At 51.1% G+C, this 19,890-nt stretch overlaps 2 protein-coding genes across 2 annotated transcripts in view; one reads left to right on the top strand and one right to left on the bottom strand.

The window, feature by feature from the left end:
- The window catches only part of SNRNP200 (small nuclear ribonucleoprotein U5 subunit 200), a 30,825-nt gene extending 19,605 nt beyond the window's left edge, over positions 1-11,220 (top strand). The window contains exons 30-45 of the mRNA XM_050754969.1: positions 864-1,024; positions 1,612-1,839; positions 2,189-2,380; positions 2,479-2,657; positions 2,840-2,991; positions 4,424-4,532; positions 6,711-6,819; positions 7,272-7,461; positions 7,559-7,723; positions 7,914-8,035; positions 8,315-8,458; positions 8,549-8,725; positions 9,021-9,181; positions 9,277-9,358; positions 10,601-10,693; positions 10,795-11,220. Coding sequence (XP_050610926.1) covers positions 864-1,024; positions 1,612-1,839; positions 2,189-2,380; positions 2,479-2,657; positions 2,840-2,991; positions 4,424-4,532; positions 6,711-6,819; positions 7,272-7,461; positions 7,559-7,723; positions 7,914-8,035; positions 8,315-8,458; positions 8,549-8,725; positions 9,021-9,181; positions 9,277-9,358; positions 10,601-10,693; positions 10,795-10,938 — 2,408 coding nt within the window. The 3' untranslated portion in view covers positions 10,939-11,220. The remainder of the gene's footprint in view (positions 1-863; positions 1,025-1,611; positions 1,840-2,188; positions 2,381-2,478; positions 2,658-2,839; positions 2,992-4,423; positions 4,533-6,710; positions 6,820-7,271; positions 7,462-7,558; positions 7,724-7,913; positions 8,036-8,314; positions 8,459-8,548; positions 8,726-9,020; positions 9,182-9,276; positions 9,359-10,600; positions 10,694-10,794) is intronic.
- Positions 11,221-14,645: 3,425 nt separating this feature from the next.
- CIAO1 (cytosolic iron-sulfur assembly component 1) overlaps positions 14,646-19,890 on the bottom strand; it is a 182,674-nt gene continuing 177,429 nt past the window's right edge. Inside the window, exons 2-8 of the mRNA XM_050755140.1 lie at positions 19,605-19,833; positions 18,642-18,790; positions 18,375-18,486; positions 18,184-18,272; positions 17,440-17,641; positions 16,767-16,854; positions 14,646-15,067 (exon numbers count right to left, since the gene is read on the bottom strand). Coding sequence (XP_050611097.1) covers positions 14,827-15,067; positions 16,767-16,854; positions 17,440-17,641; positions 18,184-18,272; positions 18,375-18,486; positions 18,642-18,790; positions 19,605-19,743 — 1,020 coding nt within the window. The 5' untranslated portion in view covers positions 19,744-19,833 and the 3' untranslated portion in view covers positions 14,646-14,826. The remainder of the gene's footprint in view (positions 15,068-16,766; positions 16,855-17,439; positions 17,642-18,183; positions 18,273-18,374; positions 18,487-18,641; positions 18,791-19,604; positions 19,834-19,890) is intronic.

The following is a 19,890-nucleotide window of genomic DNA, read 5'->3' as shown; positions in this document are numbered from 1 at the left end:
GGAGCTCCTCAGCGTGACCCCCGGGGCCCACCGGGACTTTTTCCTTTGTCAGAAGCCTTGGTTTCTTTGCTGCTCTGCATGTGTCACTGTGGAGGGGCAGTAGAGCAAGGCCTTACATGGCGTGGTTATTTCTCGGGCCCAGGGGGCTTAGAGGCCTGCCCCTGGCACTCAAGTATTGAATCAGAACCATGGCGTGGCACTGAGGCCTCCTCCCCCACATCATGATAAATAACAGGGACATTCACAGAGCAGGCACTGTGGTCTCAGTCCTTGGCTGAGTACATCACCAGTGTTTTGTCTCTTATTCCTCCCACCAAGCCTAAAAGGAATCCCTGTTGGAGATACTGCCATTAGCGTTCCATTTTATAGGTGAGGAACTGAGGCATAGGGGGTGCCCCAGTTGAACCAACTGGTAAATAGAACTTGTATTTTAATTCAGTGTTGATGCCAGGGCTAAGGCTCTTACTTTCTACCTTAGGCTGTTTCTAGGAAATGTAGGAGAGTGTTGAAGGGGCAGAGAAAGGGATCCAGTTCCTTTCTGTCCTGCATCCTAGTCCCTGAGAAGCAAAGAACGATGTGTGGCTTCTTTTGCTTTGCTTTTGTTGTCATCCCACACATCTCCAGGGGACCTGGGCTCTTGATCTTGGCCTCTTCCCCTTTACCTGTTAAGTGGTAGCAGGTGAGGGGGTACAGCAGGGCCGGCCTGGAGTTAGAGGCTCGGATGCCACTGCTCCTCTGTCTGCACTCCAGAACTGCCTGACTTCATTTCTTATGTTGTCCTTTGTTTTGACAAGTGGTCCACGTCCCAGTCCGTCTCTTCTTCCCTCTTGGTACTCACACTGCTTCTTTCTGTTGATTTCCAGTGTTTAACACCGTGTACAACAGTGACGACAATGTGTTTGTGGGGGCCCCCACGGGCAGTGGGAAGACCATTTGTGCAGAGTTTGCCATCCTGCGGATGCTGCTGCAGAGCTCGGAGGGGCGCTGTGTGTACATCACCCCCATGGAGGCCCTGGCGGAGCAGGTATGACATGGCGCTGTATCACGTGAATTTGCCCAGAAGCATTTCATCTGTGATTCCATATGAAGGCTTTTTTAGGCCGGAAATTTGCAGGGTCATTTCTTCAGTTTGTGTATTAAAGAAAAGCCGCCCCAGCGAGGCGCGGTGGCTCACGCCTGTAATCCCAGCACTTTGGGAGGCCAAGGCGGGCAGATCTCCTGAGATCAGGAGTTCGAGACCAGCCTGGCCAACATGGTGAAACCCTGTCTCTACTAAAAATACAAAAACTAGCTGGGTGTGCTGGCACGCGCCTGTAATCCCAGCTACTCGGGAGGCTGAGGCAGGAGAATTGCTTGAACCCGGGAGGCGGAGGTTGCAGTGAGCCAAGATTGCACCACTGCACTCCAGCCTGGGCAACGAGAGTGAGACTTCATCTCAAAAAAAAAAAAAAAAAAGAAAGAAAAGCTGCCCCATCACATAAAGGCTGCTGTGGGATTAGAACGTAGCTTGAGATCAGCAGGTCTCTGTTTGGCATCTCAGGTTTTCCTCAGGTAAGTGAAAGGTGCCTGGTATGACCTCATGTTGTTCGGCCTCCCTCCTCTGCCTGCCAGGTATACATGGACTGGTATGAGAAGTTCCAGGACAGGCTCAACAAGAAGGTGGTACTCCTGACGGGAGAGACCAGCACAGACCTGAAGCTGCTAGGCAAAGGGAACATTATCATCAGCACCCCCGAGAAGTGGGACATACTTTCCCGGCGGTGGAAGCAGCGCAAGAACGTGCAGAACATCAACCTCTTCGTGGTGGATGAGGTCCACCTTATCGGGGGCGAGAATGGGGTATGGCGCGACCTTGCAGCACAGATGAGGGACTGGGACTGACCGAGTGACCTTGGCATTGGGCCTTGCATTTGGGTCTGAGGACGGAGGCTCGGGGCTTCTCCCCGGAGGATTCTGCCTGCTGCCCTATTCCAAAGGGACAATGTCAGCTTTTTTGGTAGTACTTTAGGAAAACAGTATTGTTTAGTGGAGGTTGGCTGCTGTGGAGGAGGTAGAACCAAAAACATGAGAGCTCCTAGTTAGAAGGAAGAATGAGGTCATTTTGAGGCTGCTGGGCTGTTCACAAAGGGGACCTCCAGGCAGAGGATGGGAGCCTCGGCCTGCAGTGACCCTCCCTCCCTCTTTCCAGCCTGTCTTAGAAGTGATCTGCTCCCGAATGCGCTACATCTCCTCCCAGATTGAGCGGCCCATTCGCATTGTGGCACTCAGCTCTTCGCTCTCCAATGCCAAGGATGTGGCCCACTGGCTGGGCTGCAGCGCCACCTCCACCTTCAACTTCCACCCCAATGTGCGTCCCGTCCCTTTGGAGCTGCACATCCAGGTAGGACCCACTCTCCTCATCCGTCTGTGGGGTCTTACGTAGATCCTGAGTGCCCAGGTCTGATAACCTTGGTGTGTTTTCTTCTCCCCGGTCGCCAGGGCTTCAACATCAGCCATACACAAACCCGCCTGCTGTCCATGGCCAAGCCTGTGTACCATGCTGTCACCAAGCACTCGCCCAAGAAGCCTGTCATTGTCTTTGTCCCGTCTCGCAAGCAGACCCGCCTCACTGCCATTGACATCCTCACCACGTGTGCGGCAGACATCCAACGGCAGAGGTGGGCGGGGCCTGGTGTCTGGGGGTTGGGGTTAGGTTAAGTGAGGCTGGCCCACTCCAAGGGTGCCCTCTTTATGAGGGTGGGGTTAGCCCATGTGGCTCGGGGCCAGGTTCTGTACAGCTGGCAGGATGTCTGCCAGGAATTGGACCACTCTGAGCTGAGCCATTGCCTTTGCCGCACAGGTTCTTGCACTGCACCGAGAAGGATCTGATTCCGTACCTGGAGAAGCTGAGTGACAGCACGCTCAAGGAAACGCTGCTGAATGGGGTGGGCTACCTGCATGAGGGGCTCAGTCCCATGGAGCGGCGCCTAGTGGAGCAGCTCTTTAGTTCAGGTGAGTCAGGCCACAGAAGGGGAGCACAGCAAGGGCATCACCAAATGGTGGTGGTAAACGTGAGGGGTGCGGGTGGCAGTATTTCTCTACAGCATACTAGACCTTTTCAGAATACTGTTTAGGACTCTTAGCTGTTAACTCATTTGATCCTCCCGAGAGCCTCGTGAGGCAGGTGAGATAAACACTGTCCCTACTTGCCAGGTGAGAAAACAGGCAGACACGTCGGGCTGTGCTATTACAGACAGGTGAGAAAACAGGCAGACACGTCGGGTTGTGCTATTACAGACAGGTGAGAAAACAGGCAGACACGTCGGGCTGTGCTATCTCAGACAGGTGAGAAAACAGGCAGACACGTCGGGCTGTGCTATCTCAGACAGGTGAGAAAACAGGCAGACATGTCGGGTTGTGCTATTTCAGAACCTGGTTTTCTAGAGTCCAGGACCTTTGGCCACTAGACTGCTGATTCTCCATGGATTAGTTCATTCTTGCATTGCTATAAAGAAATACTTGAGACTGGGTCATTTATAAAGAAAGGAGGTTTAATTGACCCACAGTTCTGGAGGCTGTACATGAAGCATGGTGGCATCTGCTTCTGGGAATGCCTCAGGGAAGGCCAACGGGAAGCAGGCATCTTACATGGCAGGAGCCAGGACCGAGAGAGTGGGTGGGGAGGTGCTACACACTTGAACAACCAGATCTTGTGAGAACTCACTCACTAGACAGTACCAAGGGCGGGTTGTGCTAAACCATTCATGAGAACTCCACCCCCGTGGGCCAGTTATCTCTCACCTGGTCCCTCCTCCAACACTGGGGACTACGGTTCGATGAGATTTGGTGGAGACACAGATCCAAACCATCTCACCAAGATCGTTAGACTTTAGAGATTAGCACACAGGAGAGCTCTGATTCTCCCTTGGGCACACTCTTGCTGGCCACTGTCCCTTGTTGACCTGTGGCATTTTGTGCAAAGATTTACCTTTTAACACTGCTTAATGGAGCCTCATTGGAGATCCTCCTGCCAGAATCACTTCCTGTTACTCTTTGGCCCTTGAATCTGCCTGTTTGGGGCATGCTTAGAGTGACCTCCGGTTTGCTGGCGTGGCTGAGCCAGCCCATGGCTGCGTGAGTGTTAGCACTTTCCGGTCAGAGGAGCAGTCCATCAGCAGTAGTTATGCCTTGGTGTTCCTGGGCTTTGGGTTCTGTTCTATGATGACTTGTTTTCTCCTGGATAGTCCCAGAGCAAGGCACCAGCAGCGTGGAGCTATCTCATAGCAATGTGTTACCTCTCATTCATGTTAGACCTTGTTCCTAGCCCGCCTTGCTGTGAGTTCTGAAACGTAGCACAGGGTAAGCCACGGCCTGCCCATGAGGTAGTGAACCTGTTTCACCCAGAGACCCCTGTCCTCAGCCTTCTCTCCCCTATTCTGCTCAGGGGCTATCCAGGTGGTGGTGGCTTCTCGGAGTCTCTGCTGGGGCATGAACGTGGCTGCCCACCTGGTAATCATCATGGACACCCAGTACTACAATGGCAAGATCCACGCGTGAGTACAGCTGGTGGTCTGTGTTAGCCCAGACCTTCCTAAAATGAGTGAATCTGCAGACACACAGAAAGCAAGCTAGGATGAAGGAAAGGTGTTAGGGAAGTTAACAGCTGAGATGCCACCAGAGCCAAGTATTTAGGAGTTTTGTGTCTCAATACCTAGGCTCACATTTGTTTTTTAGTCATTGTGCTTCCACATTCCGCAGTTAGGAGAGGTAGGAAGTTAGCGCCAGGAGGAATGTTTGACATTATGTCATTAACCTCAAACATCTTGTAGATTAGGAAAAGCGACTTGGTCAAGGTCATACACCTATATAGTGACAAGAAGCTAGAAGAGTGCTGAGCGCGGTGGCTCATGCCTGTAATCCCAGCACTTTGGGAGGCTGAGGCAGGCGGATTGACAAGAAGCTAGAAGAGTGCTAAGCGCGGTGGCTCATGCCTGTAATCCCAGCACTTTGGGAGGCTGAGGCAGGCGGATCACTTGAGGTCAGGAGTTCCAGACCAGCCTGGCCAACACGTCTCTACTAAAAGTATAAAAATTAGCTGAGCGTGGTGGCACGTGCTTGTGCTTCCAGCTACTCAGGAGGCTGAGGCAGGAGAATCAGTTGAACCTGGGAGGCAGAGGTTGCAGTGAGCCAAGATTGTGCCATTGCATTCTAGCCTGGGCAACAGAGTGAGATTCCATCTCAAAAAAAAAAAAAAAGGCCAGGTGTGGTGACACGCGCCTGTAATCCCAGCTACTTGGGAGGCTGAGCAGGAGAATCGCTTGAACCTGGGAGGCGGAGGTTGCAGTGAGCCGAGCTCGCGCCACTGCACTCCAGTCTGAGCAACAGAGCGAGACTCCATCTCAAAAAAAAAAAAAAAAAAAAAAAGTTAGAAGAGTCAATCATTTGGCCGGGCGCCGTGGCTCAAGCCTGTAATCCCAGCACTTTGGGAGGCCGAGACGGGCGGATCACGAGGTCAGGAGATCGAGACCATCCTGGCTAACACGGTGAAACCCCGTCTCTACTGAAAAATACAAAAAAAAACCTAGCCGGGCGAGGTGGCAGGCGCCTGTAGTCCCAGCTACTCGGGAGGCTGAGGCAGGAGAATGGCGTGAACCCGGGAGGCGGAGCTTGCAGTGAGCCGAGATCCGGTCACTGCACTCCAGCCTGGGCCACAGCGCAAGACTCCGTCTCAAAAAAAAAAAAAGAAGAGTCAATCATTCTCAGAAAAACATCTGCTTTTTTTTTTTTTTTTTTTTTTTTTTTTGAGACAATCTTGTTCTGTCATTTAGGCTGGAATGCAGTGGTATGATCTCGGCCCACTACAGCCTCTGCCTCCCAGGCTCAAGCAATCATCCTGCCTCAGTCTCCCAAGTAGCTGGGACTACCAGCATGTGCTGCCACTCTCAGCTAACTTTTGCTTTTTTTTTTTTTTTTTTTTGTATAGATGGGTTTTCACCGTGTTGCCCAGGCTGGTCTTGAACTCCTGAGCTCAAATGATTCACCCACCCAAAGTGCTGGGATTACAGGCGTGAGTTATGGTGCCTGGCCCAATGCTTAATAACTTTTTCCCGAAATGCGGATTAGTTTGAAGTGAATTTTATTTACGGGTTCATTTTTAATGTTTGAAGCTGCTTCTAGGTTGGGTTAAAGTCAGGTGACTTGATGACTCATGAAATGCACAGCTATGAAGTGTGGAAAGTGTGGTGGTGCGCACCTGTGGTGGCTGAAGTGAGAGGATCCCGTGAGCCTAGGAGGTCAAGGCTGCAGTGAGCCGTGGCTGTGCCACTGCACTCCAGCATGGACAGTAGAGCAAGATGCTCTATCAAAAAACAAACAAAAAAATAAATAAATAATTTTTTTTAATTAAAGGAGAAAAGTTTGGGAAGTTTGACTTACATATTTGATCCTCGAATAGGGAGTTATTTTGGTTTTGGCATTAGATAGTTTTGTAGCTTGGTTCATGGCACTTGAGCAGCAAATTCATGGCCCTTACACTGAATGCTAAAATGATGTAGAGGCCAGCCAGTGAAGCCAGTTCTAAGTGCAGAGATTCATAAACAGAGTCGTGCTGTGATTTGACCACGCCTCCCCGTATTTACATTTTACTGTTACTTGGCGAAGGGAGTCGGGCCTCCTGAGCGTGGTCTCCGTGTTGAGGCGGCTTTTCCTTCTTTCCCCGCATCTGTCACCAGCTATGTGGATTACCCCATCTATGACGTGCTTCAGATGGTGGGTCACGCCAACCGCCCTTTGCAGGACGATGAGGGACGCTGCGTCATCATGTGTCAGGGCTCCAAGAAGGTGAGTCCTGGATTCATGCAGCCTCTTGGATCCGGAGCCTCAGAATGGATTCTTTAATCCTTCTTTTGATAGACGTCTTCAGTAATTTTAGTCTCTTAACTTCTGCCTCTCTTGTTTACACAATTCTTTTGTAACGAGCCTGCCACCCGTTTGGAATTTTGCTGCCTTTTGCTTTTGCTGCTGCCGTTGGCTCCACGTGTTGAGGGCTTCGCCCGCTAGTTGGTTCCCTCCTTCTTCACTGGGCTGCCCACTGCTCTGCCCTCGTGACTTGCTGTGCCTCTGTTCCCACCGCGTGTTGTCGCCAGTGACGCACTTTCTAAACCTGTGGCTTCTTCCATTTTGGTATTAGTTAGGTCTCGCACGGGGACCATGCCCTGTTGATTTGCCCTTGGCCCTTTGTGACCATGTTGTCACTAATTCTTGATTAATGCTGCTTCTTCTCCAACCCACAGGATTTCTTCAAGAAGTTCTTATATGAGCCATTGCCAGTGGAGTCTCATCTGGACCATTGTATGCATGACCACTTCAATGCTGAGATCGTCACCAAGACCATTGAGAACAAGCAGGACGCTGTGGACTACCTCACCTGGACCTTTCTGTACCGCCGCATGACACAGAACCCCAATTACTACAACCTGCAGGGTCAGTGCGCTTGGGAGCACACGTGATTCTTTGGTGGTTCCCACAGCCTTTGCTGGGCGTTTTCTCAAGGCTCCCCACTCACCTCTCACCTCCATAGGCATCTCCCATCGTCACTTGTCCGACCACTTGTCAGAGCTGGTGGAGCAGACCCTGAGTGACCTGGAGCAGTCCAAGTGCATCAGCATCGAGGACGAGATGGATGTGGCACCTCTGAACCTGGGCATGATCGCTGCCTACTATTACATCAACTACACCACCATTGGTGAGGCCCGGCACGGCCCGTGTCCTGTCTGTAGGAGCCTTCTCACACAGGGGTCAGGAGCCCACTGGGATGAGAGGTCTGCCCGTGTCTGTCAGCGGGATGACACTGCAGGGGAGAGCAGGGCAGCCCAGGCAGTTCTGCTCCTTCTCCGCTTGCTTTCAGCTTCTCTCAAATGTCCTTTTTCTGTCAGAGCTCTTCAGCATGTCCCTCAATGCCAAGACCAAGGTGCGAGGGCTCATCGAGATCATCTCCAATGCGGCAGAGTACGAGAACATTCCCATCCGGCACCATGAAGACAACCTGCTGAGGCAGGTGAGGACAGCAGCTTCAGAACGTCCTGGGAACAACGAACTCTGCCTGTGTGCCCAGAGCACATGGCATCCCTGCCACCAACACCCCCATATGCATCCCCCAACCCCCACCATATGTCCTCCCCTCCATACCTCCCTCACACTCATCTCCATCCCACTGCCACCCACGTGCCTCGGGGTGTTGAAGGGCTGTGAGCCTGGGCCATGTGGTGCTTTGGCCTGAGCCAGTCTCAGGCAGGGTCACCTGTTCATCACCAACTATTTTTCTTCCACTTTGTAGTTGGCTCAGAAGGTCCCCCACAAGCTGAATAACCCTAAGTTCAATGATCCGCACGTCAAGACCAACCTGCTCCTGCAGGCTCACCTGTCGCGCATGCAGCTGAGTGCCGAGTTGCAGTCAGATACGGAGGAAATCCTGAGTAAGGTAGGGTGTGGGTGTGGGGCACAGGGGCCAGTGGTGCTCTAGACATCTCAGCTGCAACCCCGCCCACTTTGGTACGCCTTTTCGTGGTAGGCAATCCGGCTTATCCAGGCCTGTGTGGATGTCCTCTCCAGCAATGGGTGGCTCAGCCCTGCTCTGGCAGCCATGGAACTGGCCCAGATGGTCACCCAAGCCATGTGGTCCAAGGACTCCTACCTGAAGCAGCTGCCACACTTCACCTCTGAGCACATCAAACGTTGCACAGACAAGGTGAGCCGGGTCAGCCCAGAGGGTCGGGTGGGTGAGCCTGAGAGCCCAGTGTTGTGGACCGAGGGTGGGTTGCGGGAGGTGGGTCTCAGTGAGTGAAACTTGTAGTTGTGGTTCCTCCGAAGGGGCTCCCTGTTGAGATGCTAGAGAGGCTGCCAGCAGTGGGCCGTGTTCTTTCTGCAACTGTTTTCTCTAGATGACTTGATGGTGTAGGAGGTAAAAGTAGCAGCTCTGGGCGCCTGTGTCATTTGCTGTGGCCTGTGTTCTGTCTTTCCTGACGTCCGAATCCTCACTGCAGGGCGTGGAGAGTGTTTTCGACATCATGGAGATGGAGGATGAAGAACGGAACGCGTTGCTTCAGCTGACCGACAGCCAGATTGCAGATGTGGCTCGCTTTTGTAACCGCTACCCTAATATCGAACTGTCTTATGAGGTGGTGGATAAGGACAGCATCCGCAGGTGAGCCAGAGGTGGTACCTGTTGGGCACAGCACGACAGTATGCTGTGAGCCCACTGCCACATCACTGACGTGCGCCCCTCCTCTCCCCCTGCAGTGGCGGGCCAGTTGTGGTGCTGGTGCAGCTGGAGCGAGAGGAGGAAGTCACAGGCCCTGTCATTGCGCCCCTCTTCCCGCAGGTGCGTCCTGGTAACTGGCTTGGCCAGGTGTCAACTCCCCTATCCACTGGCTAGGTGCATGGTGCAAGGGCACTGTCCCTGAGGGAGGGAAACTTTAGACTGATAATGAGCTCACAAGGCTGAGAATTAATCTTGAGGCTATGGGTTTTTTTTTTTTTTTCCTTTCGTGTTTGTTTCTGCTTAAACAATTTAGGGCCGGGCACAGTGGCTCACGCCTGTAATCCCAGCACTTTGGGAGGCCAAGGCGGGCAGATCACGAGGGCAGGAGTTCGAGACCAGCCTGGCCAACATTGTGAAACCTCATCTCTACTAAAAATACAAAAATTAGCCGCACCTGATGGTGGGCACCTGTAGTCCCAGCTACTTGGGAGGCTGAGGCAGGAGAATCACTTGAACCGGGAGGTGGAGGCTGCAGCAAGCCGAGATTGCCCCACTGCACACCAGCCTAGGCAACAATGTGAGACTTCGTCTCAAAAAAAAAAAAAAAAGTAGATGACTGGTCATTGTGAAACCCGTCAGTCGTGCAGCATTTCCATCTCTCTGGCTGTTTAAGATGCGTTTGTCTTTAACTCCCGTGGCTCCAGGACACTTGGGCTTTCCTGGTGGTTTCTTCTTTTTTCTCACTGCCACTCACTGTGCTTCTGGGTGCTTGGTTTTTTACCAGCAGAAAGAAATTCTGGTTCTCTTTATATGGGAGAAGAATTGAAGGTTGACAGCAGAAACCAGATCCTGTCATATGTAATTCACAGGCTCTGAGTAACGAGTGCTTTTAACTAGGACTCCTGGTCTTTGTGACAGTGGGGCGGCCAGTAGACAGGGCTGCAAGGCCTGCTGGGGATCATCTCTGTGCACATTCAGCTCTGGGTTAAGCTTTTTCTCATCTGGCAGATATGCCCTGGACTTAAAAGTATCTCTAAGGAACTCAAAGCTACCAGGCCCCAAAGACTAGACCTCTAACAGTAGTACCTTGGACTTAGCAGCAGGTTCTAAGCGGGAGAAGGTACCTTGGCACAAGGAAATGAGCCAGAACCAACAAATGAGTTCATCTACTTACTTAAATAATTAAGCCTGTTTGAGAGAACTTTTGACAGTATTAAAATGTTGTATCTAATTGTATTTCGGGAAGAAACTTTGGAAAGCTATCTGATTTTTGTTATTTCTTTTGTAACCGTAACCATTTTCATGGCTGCCTATGGCCATCAAGTTTTACATGCTGAAATTCTTGGTTTTGGATCACTGCAGAAGCGTGAAGAGGGCTGGTGGGTGGTGATTGGAGACGCCAAGTCCAATAGTCTCATCTCCATCAAGAGGCTGACCCTCCAGCAGAAGGCCAAGGTGAGTGTGTCCACTGGCGCCAGCATTTGTTCCGGCGTGGGGGAAGGGTGAGAATGCTTACCGTGTCCGTGCTCATAATGATTTCTGCCTGCTCTTTCTAGGTGAAGTTGGACTTTGTGGCCCCAGCCACTGGCGCCCACAACTACACTCTGTACTTCATGAGTGACGCTTACATGGGATGTGACCAGGAGTACAAATTCAGCGTGGATGTGAAAGAAGCTGAGACGGACAGTGATTCAGATTGAGTCCTGAGGCATTTACTCTTGGGTAAAGGAGAGTCGAGCCTGAATTAGCAATGTGTACCTTGTAGGGATCCTGGTTGTGGGGACCAGGTCTGTGGGCCTGAGGTCTGGCCAGCCAGGGCTGGTGCTGTCCCTGCCCACCTCCACTTCCTTTTCCCTTGCTCACTCTGGATCCAGTGACAGCAGGTGTCACGGGTGAAGCATAAATCATATATAGCATTTTCAGGCATGTTCCTGGTAGTTCTTTTGAGTTTGATATTCTAATAAAATAATTTGTAGAAACCATTTGTCTTTGCAGTGATTCCAAATTAAACGTTTTCTTTCTCCAATCTAAGGGCATGGCCAAAAAGATCTGGTTATTTTTTAGCCAGAAACGTGCTTGTAATGAGTACTTCTGGAGGACAGACCTGCTCATTAGGCGTGCTGTCCCCTGTAGCCTTGTGAGTCAGCCTGGAGGAGGGAACATCCGACTGTGGCCTGGCCCCAGTGGTGCCCACACATCAGCACGACCACAGGAACCAACACTGAGCCTCGGAAGCTAGATCACAGGTTAGGCGTTTCTCTAGATGGGGGTTCTGAAATGTGCAGTGTCTGCTCCTGGCAGGCAGCACCAGAAAGGGCACTGAAATGTACCAGCTGGATGTGCCCCAGTCTTAATAAACAGGTTTTCTAATCCAGATCTTCTGATTGTCTCCAAATTCTTACCTTCTGTTCTTTAGACTAAATGCACACAAAACTGAAAGACGATTCTGAGGGGCAGTTTCCTCAGGGTAGCAGTTTTCAAATGATTTGGTGGTAGGACCTCTTTACGCTACTAAAAACTAAGAACCTCAAAGAGCTTTTTTCTTTTTAAATAACAAATTTATTTTTCACAGTTCTGGAGGTTGCCCCAAAAAGCTTTTCTTCTAGGTTAATGCACTTTTAAATCATCATGTTAACTTTTTTTTTTTTTTTAAATACAGACAGGGTTTAGCCATGTTGCCCAGGCTGATCTTGAATTCCTGAGCTCAAGTGATCTGCCCACCTCAGCCTCCCAGAAGTGCTGGGATTACAGGCATGAGCCACCATGCCCAGTCCATGTTAACATTTTTTGTGAAGAATAACTTCCAAAACAATCCAAGGAGAAGACTGGCAGTTTTACAGTATCTTTAGTCTCTTGTTATAACAAGAAACAGTTGAATTCTTACAGCTGCTTCTACATCCAAACTGGTTTTCGTTGCAGTAAGCTGACTCCACACAGACGCGCAGGTGGAAGACAGGTTCTAAACAGCCCCTTCAGCGAACTGTGGCTGTTCTCTGATGCCAAGACAAGTGATACTTTTTTTTTTTTGAAATGGAGTCTCATGGTGCCACCCAGGCTGGAGTGCAGTGGCACGATCTGGGCTCACTGCAGCCTCCACCTCCTGGGTTCACGCGATTCTCCTGCCTCAGCCTCCCGAGCAGCTGGGACTACAAGGGGTCTGCCACCACGCCCAGCTAATTTTTGTAATTTTAGTAGAGATGGGCTTTCACCATATTGGCCAGGCTGGTCTTGAACTCCTGACTTTGTGACCCACCCACCTCGGCCTACCAAAGTGCTGGGATTACAGGCGTGAGCCACCACGCCTGGCTTACTACAAGTGATAGTTTCTTAAAGGCAATGTGGACTCTGAAAACTTAATGCACTCTTAGATTGTTAATACATTAAAATCCACTGGCCTTACACTTTTGAATGAATCTCCGAGCCATGCATGATTTTGTAACATCACGTACTGGTTTTGGAAAACTGGTTCATTGAATTCTTCCAAATGAAATGCATTTCATTATACAAATCACATGTGTTAATATCCCCAACAATAAAGCTCATGGTGGAGTACAGATTTTCAGAAATTCTAATTTTTGCTTGAAAGCTTTCTTTTATCATTGGCAACACTATCAGTTGTTTCCCTTGAAGTGAGAGGCTTATTCCATTCATTTTCCAGAAAATGTCAGCCAAAGTCTAAATACCATAATCTGCTAGTTCTTTCAACTCTAAAGGGCATGCCTTGAACACAGCCAATTCAGCTTGCAACTCAATGGTACCACTGCTTTTCCTCAAGGCATCCACACTTCAGTGCACAGCAGAGGGGCTTCATGCATGCTTTCAGTCGTCTCAGAGTAAGTATTCTCAAGGTCAACTTTTTTTTTTTTTTTTCCTGAGACAGGGTTTCGCTCGTTGCCCAGGCTGGAGTGCAGTGGTGTGATCCTGGCTCACTGCAACCTCCACCTACTGGCTTCAAGTGATTCTCTTGCCTCAGCCTCCTAAGTAGCTGGAATTACAGACATGCACCACCACACCCAGCTATAATTTTGTATTTTTAGTAGAGATGGGGTTTCTCCATGTTGGTCAGGCTGGTCTCGAACTCCTGACCTCAGGTGATCTGCCCGCCTCGGCCTCCCGAAGTGCTGGGATTACAGGCGTGAGCCACAGCCCTGGCTAGGTCAACATTTAGTATAGTTAATCACTGTTATTTGTTCTAACAAGGACATGTCAAAACTATTAGTTTACTGCCACCACCTTGATTCACGCCGCAGTGCCAACAGTTGACCTCCCAGATCCTCCCTGAAAGGGTCTTGGGACTCCCAGGATCTGCAGACCACATTCTTCGAGAACCACTACTCTGGGTATCGCCCCACTGTCTTTCTAAAATCTAAGGTCACGGTTTAAACTTAGGGGAAGGCTGTAGCTCTGGAGACCACTGTCACGTTAGAACCCATTTAGAACTGTCAAGAGACAACTCGAGTGAGCCTGAAAACTGCCTGTCCGTGGCAGTGTTTCCCAACGGGTCTTCATCGCCAGTCCCCTAGGGAGCTTCTTCCTGATCACTCCCTGCCGTGAAAATGGAATGTCTCAGCCACACTATATGTGCTGTGGGCCTTAGGAGGGCCACAAACTGATTTTATTGTATCCCTACTGAAGAACCAATTTGCATCCCTTGAGAATATAGGGCTCGTGGCCAATAGTAACTCTCCCTTTTCTTGTCTTTCCCCATTTTTTTTTTTTTTTTTTTTTTTTTTTTTGAGACGGAGTCTCTGTCGCCCAGGCTGGAGTTCAGTGGCGCGATCTCGGCTCACTGCAAGCTCCGCCTCCCGGGTTCACGCCATTCTCCTGCCTCAGCCTCCCAAGTAGCTGGGACTACAGGCGCCGCCACCTCGCCTGGCTAATTTTTTGTATTTTTAGTAGAGACGGGGTTTCACCGTGGTCTCGGTCTCCTGACCTTGTGATCTACCCGCCTCGGCCTCCCAAAGTGCTGGGATTACAGGCGTGAGCCACCACGCCCGGCTCCCCATTTTTTTTTTTTTTCTATCACCCGTTGCCATCACAGCTTAATGGTGCAGGCAGGAGTATATGAGGGTTTCTAAGGGAAAGCAGAGGTGCCTCTCACTCAAACCTACATTCAGAAAAAAAATTTCCTTCAGTATTGATTGAATGTCTTAAATGCAAAGATTTACAGAAACCGGGAAGGCAGGACCTATTTCAGACAAGGATTCACCATGGAATTCTTTTATGAATATCCTTATAAAATAGGACTTGGGATGCAGATGGATTATTTAAGTCTTACAACTTCAGAAAGGCCTGAGACACACACCCCCTCCTACTATATATAACAATTATAAATAGTATATTTACCTCCAAAAAATTTAACACTGTGCCCTAATTTAAGAAAAATCTGTGGTATAACAAGGTACTGATGTTCTATAGCTCTTTACTGAAGGCCTCACGTCAAAGGAGGGGAAGGAGAGCAATTCTGTGGCTCCATACTTCTACCCAAGTCTGAAGAGAAGTGAGCCTCTTTCCTGGTCCTCTCAAGGGCCGGGAAAGTCTTACGGCGTTTTCTGGGGAGTCATTACTCTGTCCGAAGTCAAGGTAGCTCAGAGGCCTTCAGGCCGCTGGTACTTCCAGAAGGCCACCTCCCCATCATCACTGCAGGAGGCCAGCAGCCCTGGCTCCTTGGGGTTCCAGGCCACACAGTTGACATCCTGGGAATGGGCCTGATGCAAGTGGGCTGTCAGGGAGAAGGTGGGCTGTTGTGGATCCGAGTTGGGATCCTCCTGAAACACGCGGATTGCGTCGTCCCCACAAGCTGTAGCCAGAGCCCCTGTCAGCTGACACCTGGGAGGAAAGTGACATCAGTGGGTATACCTGACTGATTAGGCCAGACTTGGTCCATGGTTCCTCGCCTGTTCTCTTCCCTAACTTCAGGCCACAGCTAAAAACCTCTTATTAAAATGTTTCCTTAACTACTAAGGAGTCACAAATATCACCCACTTACAACCGCAGATGCTGCAATCTAGTTCTTTCCCCTACTATGATTACCCTAAAAAACAACATGGAATTATGAACTGCACTTTTCTCACCTGGCATAAGCAGTTTCCCATGTCATTAAGTTTTTTTTTGAGATGGCTCACTGCAACCTCCGCCTCCCAGGTTCAAGCGATTCTCCTGCCTCAACCTCCCAAGTAGCTGGGACTACAGGCATGTGCCACCATGTTCGGCTAAGTTTTGTATTTTCAGTAGAGACAGGGTTTCATCATGTTGGCCAGGCTGGTCTCAAACTCCTGACCTCAAGTGATCCACCCACCTCCGCCTCCCAAAGTGCTGGGATGACAGGCATGAGTCACTGGGCCCAGCCATCATAAAGTATTTATTTATTTTATTTAGATGGAGTCTTGCTCTATCACCAGGCTGGAGTGCAGTGGCGCAATCTCGGCTCACTGCAACCTCTGCCTCCCAGGTTCAAGCGATTCTCCTGCCTCAGCCTCCGAGTAGCTGGGATTACAGGCGTGCACCACCACGCCCAGCTAATTTTTGTATTTTTAGTAGAGACAGGGTTTCACCACATTGGTCAGGCTGGTCTTGAACTCCTGACATCATGATTCGCCCACTTCGGCCTCCCAAAGTGTTGGGATTACAGGCGTGAGCCACCGCTCCCCGCCCCATCATAAAGTATTCTTAACCCCTTTCTTTAAACAGTGATGTAACAAGCTAAGTTCTACCATCATTTACTTAAGTTCACTTTTGTTGAACAGGTGATTCCCAAATGTTTGCTAATATAAAGCAAGCTTGAGTACTCAGTTTTTTTTCACTCTCTGGTCCTAGGGATCAACTCTCAGGGCCAGAACTACCCTCTGACCTACTCTCCTATATGAATGGTGCAGCTTTTCCAGCTTCTGCAAGGGCAGAGTCAGCGTTACCCATAAAAACCCCAGCCACTGCGTGGTGCAGTGGCTCACGCCTGTAATCCCAGCACTTTGGGAGGCCGAGGCGGGCGGATCACGAGGTCAGGAGATCGAGACCATCCTGGCTAACCCGGTGAAACCCCGTCTCTACTAAAAATACAACAAATTAGCCGGGCGCGGTGGCGGGCGCCTGTAGTCCCAGCTACTCGGGAGGCTGAGGCAGGAGAATGGCGGGAACCCGGGAGGCGGAGCTTGCAGTGAGCCGAGATCACGCCACTGCCCTCCAGCCTGGGCTGCAGACTGAGACTCCGTCTCAAAATAAATAAATAAATAAATAAATAAATAACAACCCAGTCATGAATGCACAGATTCGATCACTTCTGGACGGCACAAGCTGCGTGAACCCCGAGTGCTGGTGCTGCCCTCACAGCCTGGGACTGTTCCCTGCTCCTGTGAACGCCAGCCCAGCCAGCTGTAGAGCAGCATGCTGGAGTCAGGCCTGATAAGGAATAGGGGTGGCTGCCCTCGATTCCTAAGCACTCCCCCAGGGTTGCCGAGGACTGCATGGGGCATGTCTTCTCTAAAATCCCTCCTTTATGGGGATGGGATGGGGGTGGGGGATGGAGTCTTACCAAGCAATGTCATAAATGGTCCTTGAGTGGAAGCCCGACAAAGTACAGATACATTTCCAACTGGGGTCAGAGCCGCTGCATGCCACGCCTGCAAGACAGACCCCTCTTACACTTAAGACGTTCCTATGTCCTGGGCGCCTCAAAGGAGAACCTAACTTACTTTCCCTCACCCTCATCTTCAACTGATTATGAGTCCCCGTCTCCATTCCTGTACCCATCCCCGCTGATCTGCCTTACACACTCCCGCCAGACTGGCCTTTCTCAAGCAGAATTCCGAGAAGGAAACGTCCCTGTTCTGTTGCCACCCACCAGCCAACCCAACCCACTTCATTCCTCTCCAAACCCTAGATGTCCTATGCCCCATTTAAATGAATTACCACGCCTCACTAAGTCTCAGCGTTCCCACCATTGTTATCTTGACTCACGCTGTTGAGTTTTCACTTGGAATTCTCACGTGAAATTCTCATGTTAAAATCCTACATACCCTTTCAAATTCAGATGAAACAGCCCCTGTTGCACAAAGCTTTCCTGATTGTTCTAGTACTCCACCCCGAGCCCTCTTGTGGCACATCTTACCTTTTACCCCCATTTGCTCCGACTCATGTATGTGTCTTAGCAGACTGTGAACCCCTTGAAAGAGGGATCTTCTTTAGCTCTACTAACGGACCCTCACCTTGTTCATTGTCCGGTAGATACTGACGCCAGATGCGCACAGTGCGGTCATCACTACAAGACGCCAGGCGCTGGCCACTCGGGTCAAAGGCCAAGCTCCACACAGTGGATTCATGGCCCTCAAGGGTGGCACAGCATACCCAGTCATCCTCTTCCTCCCGGTACAGCTTCACTGTGTCATCGTAGCTGGCGGAAGCTAAGAGCTGGGGGAAGAGGGAAAGGAGACCCAATCTGTGTCTGTGTGGCCCAGGAAGTGCAGGACAGGTCAGTCCCAGGGATCTGCTTTTATGTTTTTATTTTATTTTATTATTTATTTGAGATGAAGTTTCGCTCTTGTTGCCCAGGCTGGAGTGCAATAGCACAATCTCGGCTCACTGTAACCCCCGTCTCCCAGGTTCAAGCAATTCTCCTGCCTCAGCCTCCTAAGTAGCTGGGATTACAGGCATGCACCACCACGCCCAGCTAATTTTGTATTTCTTGTAGAGACAGAGTTTCACCAAGTTGGCCAGGCTAGTCTTGAATTCCTGACCTCAGATGATCCACCCACTGTGGCCTCCCAAAGTGCTGAGATTATAGGTGTGAGCCATCACGCCCAGCCGGATCTGTTTTTATAAAGGGACTAACGTTTTTTGTTCACAGATAGAGGTCCCTGTAAAAGCTAGCTTAAGGCTGAAAAGCAGAGGAAGGCTGGGCACAAGCCTGCACATCAGAACCCTTCCCACAGGAGACCCTGCCTGACTCTTACCTCCTGACTTGGGTGCCACACCACATGCTTGACATCCTGTGTGTGGGAGTTGAGAACACTGACACATTCATACTCATCCTCTTCATCAACTGTGGGAGAGAAAAAGAAGGGAACCCAAGAGCCGACCCTGTCACGGACACGGAGGGGGGTGTCAGGTGGTTCCCAATCCACCTGGAGGGACCTGGACGCACCTTCCCAGACCCAAACACTCTTATCTCGGCTGCAAGTGGCCAGGAGGTTGCCAGATGGGGCCCAAGCCACTGACTTGACCTCATTTTCATGGCCCTCGAGAGTGGTTACACACTGTGAAAGGAGAAGGAAAATGAGAATTAACAGCAGCTAACACCGCTAAGGCCCTTCCCATGGGTACAGCCCAATTGGCGCAGGCTGGCTCAGGTTCCTGAACCAGCCCTGGGGAGGAAACAGGCAATAATTCTGGTCCCAACCAGCCTGGGTACCTCAAAGTCATCCTGGTTCTTCTTCCAAATGCAAGTGGTAGCATCAAAGCTGGCAGAGGCCAGGTAATTACCGCAGGGGGACCAGGCCACCTTCCGCACGGTGCGCTGGTGGCCTTCAGAAAGGACAGACTTGCAGATCCAGCTGTCACCTAAAGGCGGAGCGCAGGCCAGGCTCTGGAGCTGGGTGCAGCACCATGAAGCCATTCGATACTGGGGGCTAGCACTGGAGTCAAGCTAGTGGGGGAAAGCTCACAGCTTTTACAAAGATGCAACTGACTCTACTTCCTCGGGAGGCTTTTTTTTTTTTTTTTTTTTTTTGAGACCGAGTTTTTGCGCTGATGCCCAGGCTGGAGTGCGATGGCACAATCCTGGCTCACTGCAACCTTCGCCTCCTGGGTTCAAGGGATTCTCCTGCCTCAGCCTCTAGAGTAGCTGGGGTTACAGGTGCCCGCCACCACGCCCAGCTAATTTTGTATTTGTAGTAGAGACGGGGTTTCACCATGTTGCCCAGGCTGGTCTCGACCTCTTGACCTCAGGTGATCTACCCGCCTCTGCTTCCCAAACTGCTAGGATTACAGGCGTGAGCCACCGCGCCCAGCCTCTGGAGGCATCTTTCTAAAACAAATCTGATCTAAAATTGCTACTGGTTCCCCAATGCCCTCGGGATAAAATGTGACAATCCAGTTGCAAGTTACTCTGAAAGCCACTTTCCTAACACCTTTCTTTTCCCATTTTCCTGCCTCCGCAGCTACCACAATTCCCTCCACATTTCAGCTTGTCTGCTGACATTTCTCCTCCCAGCAGTCGCAGACTTCTTTGCCTATAAAGCCCTTCTCGGGGTGGCTAACATCCGACTCTCCCTCCGCCAGGAACAGGGTCAGCCTCCCCTGCAGGCTGCGCGCCCGCACTACGCGCAAGCGGAGCCCTCAGCGCCCAGGGCCGCGCAGCCAGGCTGGGCCTTACCCTCCGTGCCCCAGATGCGGATTCTCCGGTCGCCGCCGCACGAGGCCAGCAGGGTCCCCGCGGGGTTCCAAGCCAGGAACCAGCAGCGGGAGTCCGGGTGCGCCGGGACACGGCCCAGCAGCACCAGCGAGTCCTTCATGGCGGCCGGACGCACGGGGAGGTGGGGACGGGCAGGGTCCGCGGCGCCCAAAGCGGGTCTCACGGCGCGCGTCTGCGTACCGCCCACTCCAGGCTTCCGCGGCCGACTGAGGCTCCCGCTTCCGCCGGAGGACCGGGGTCGCCCCGG

Source organism: Macaca thibetana, chromosome 13 (assembly GCF_024542745.1).
Source record: "Macaca thibetana thibetana isolate TM-01 chromosome 13, ASM2454274v1, whole genome shotgun sequence".
Classification (NCBI taxonomy): Eukaryota; Metazoa; Chordata; class Mammalia; order Primates; family Cercopithecidae; genus Macaca; species Macaca thibetana.
Note: the sequence above shows the minus strand (reverse complement) of the source record. Positions and strands in the feature narration are given on the sequence as shown.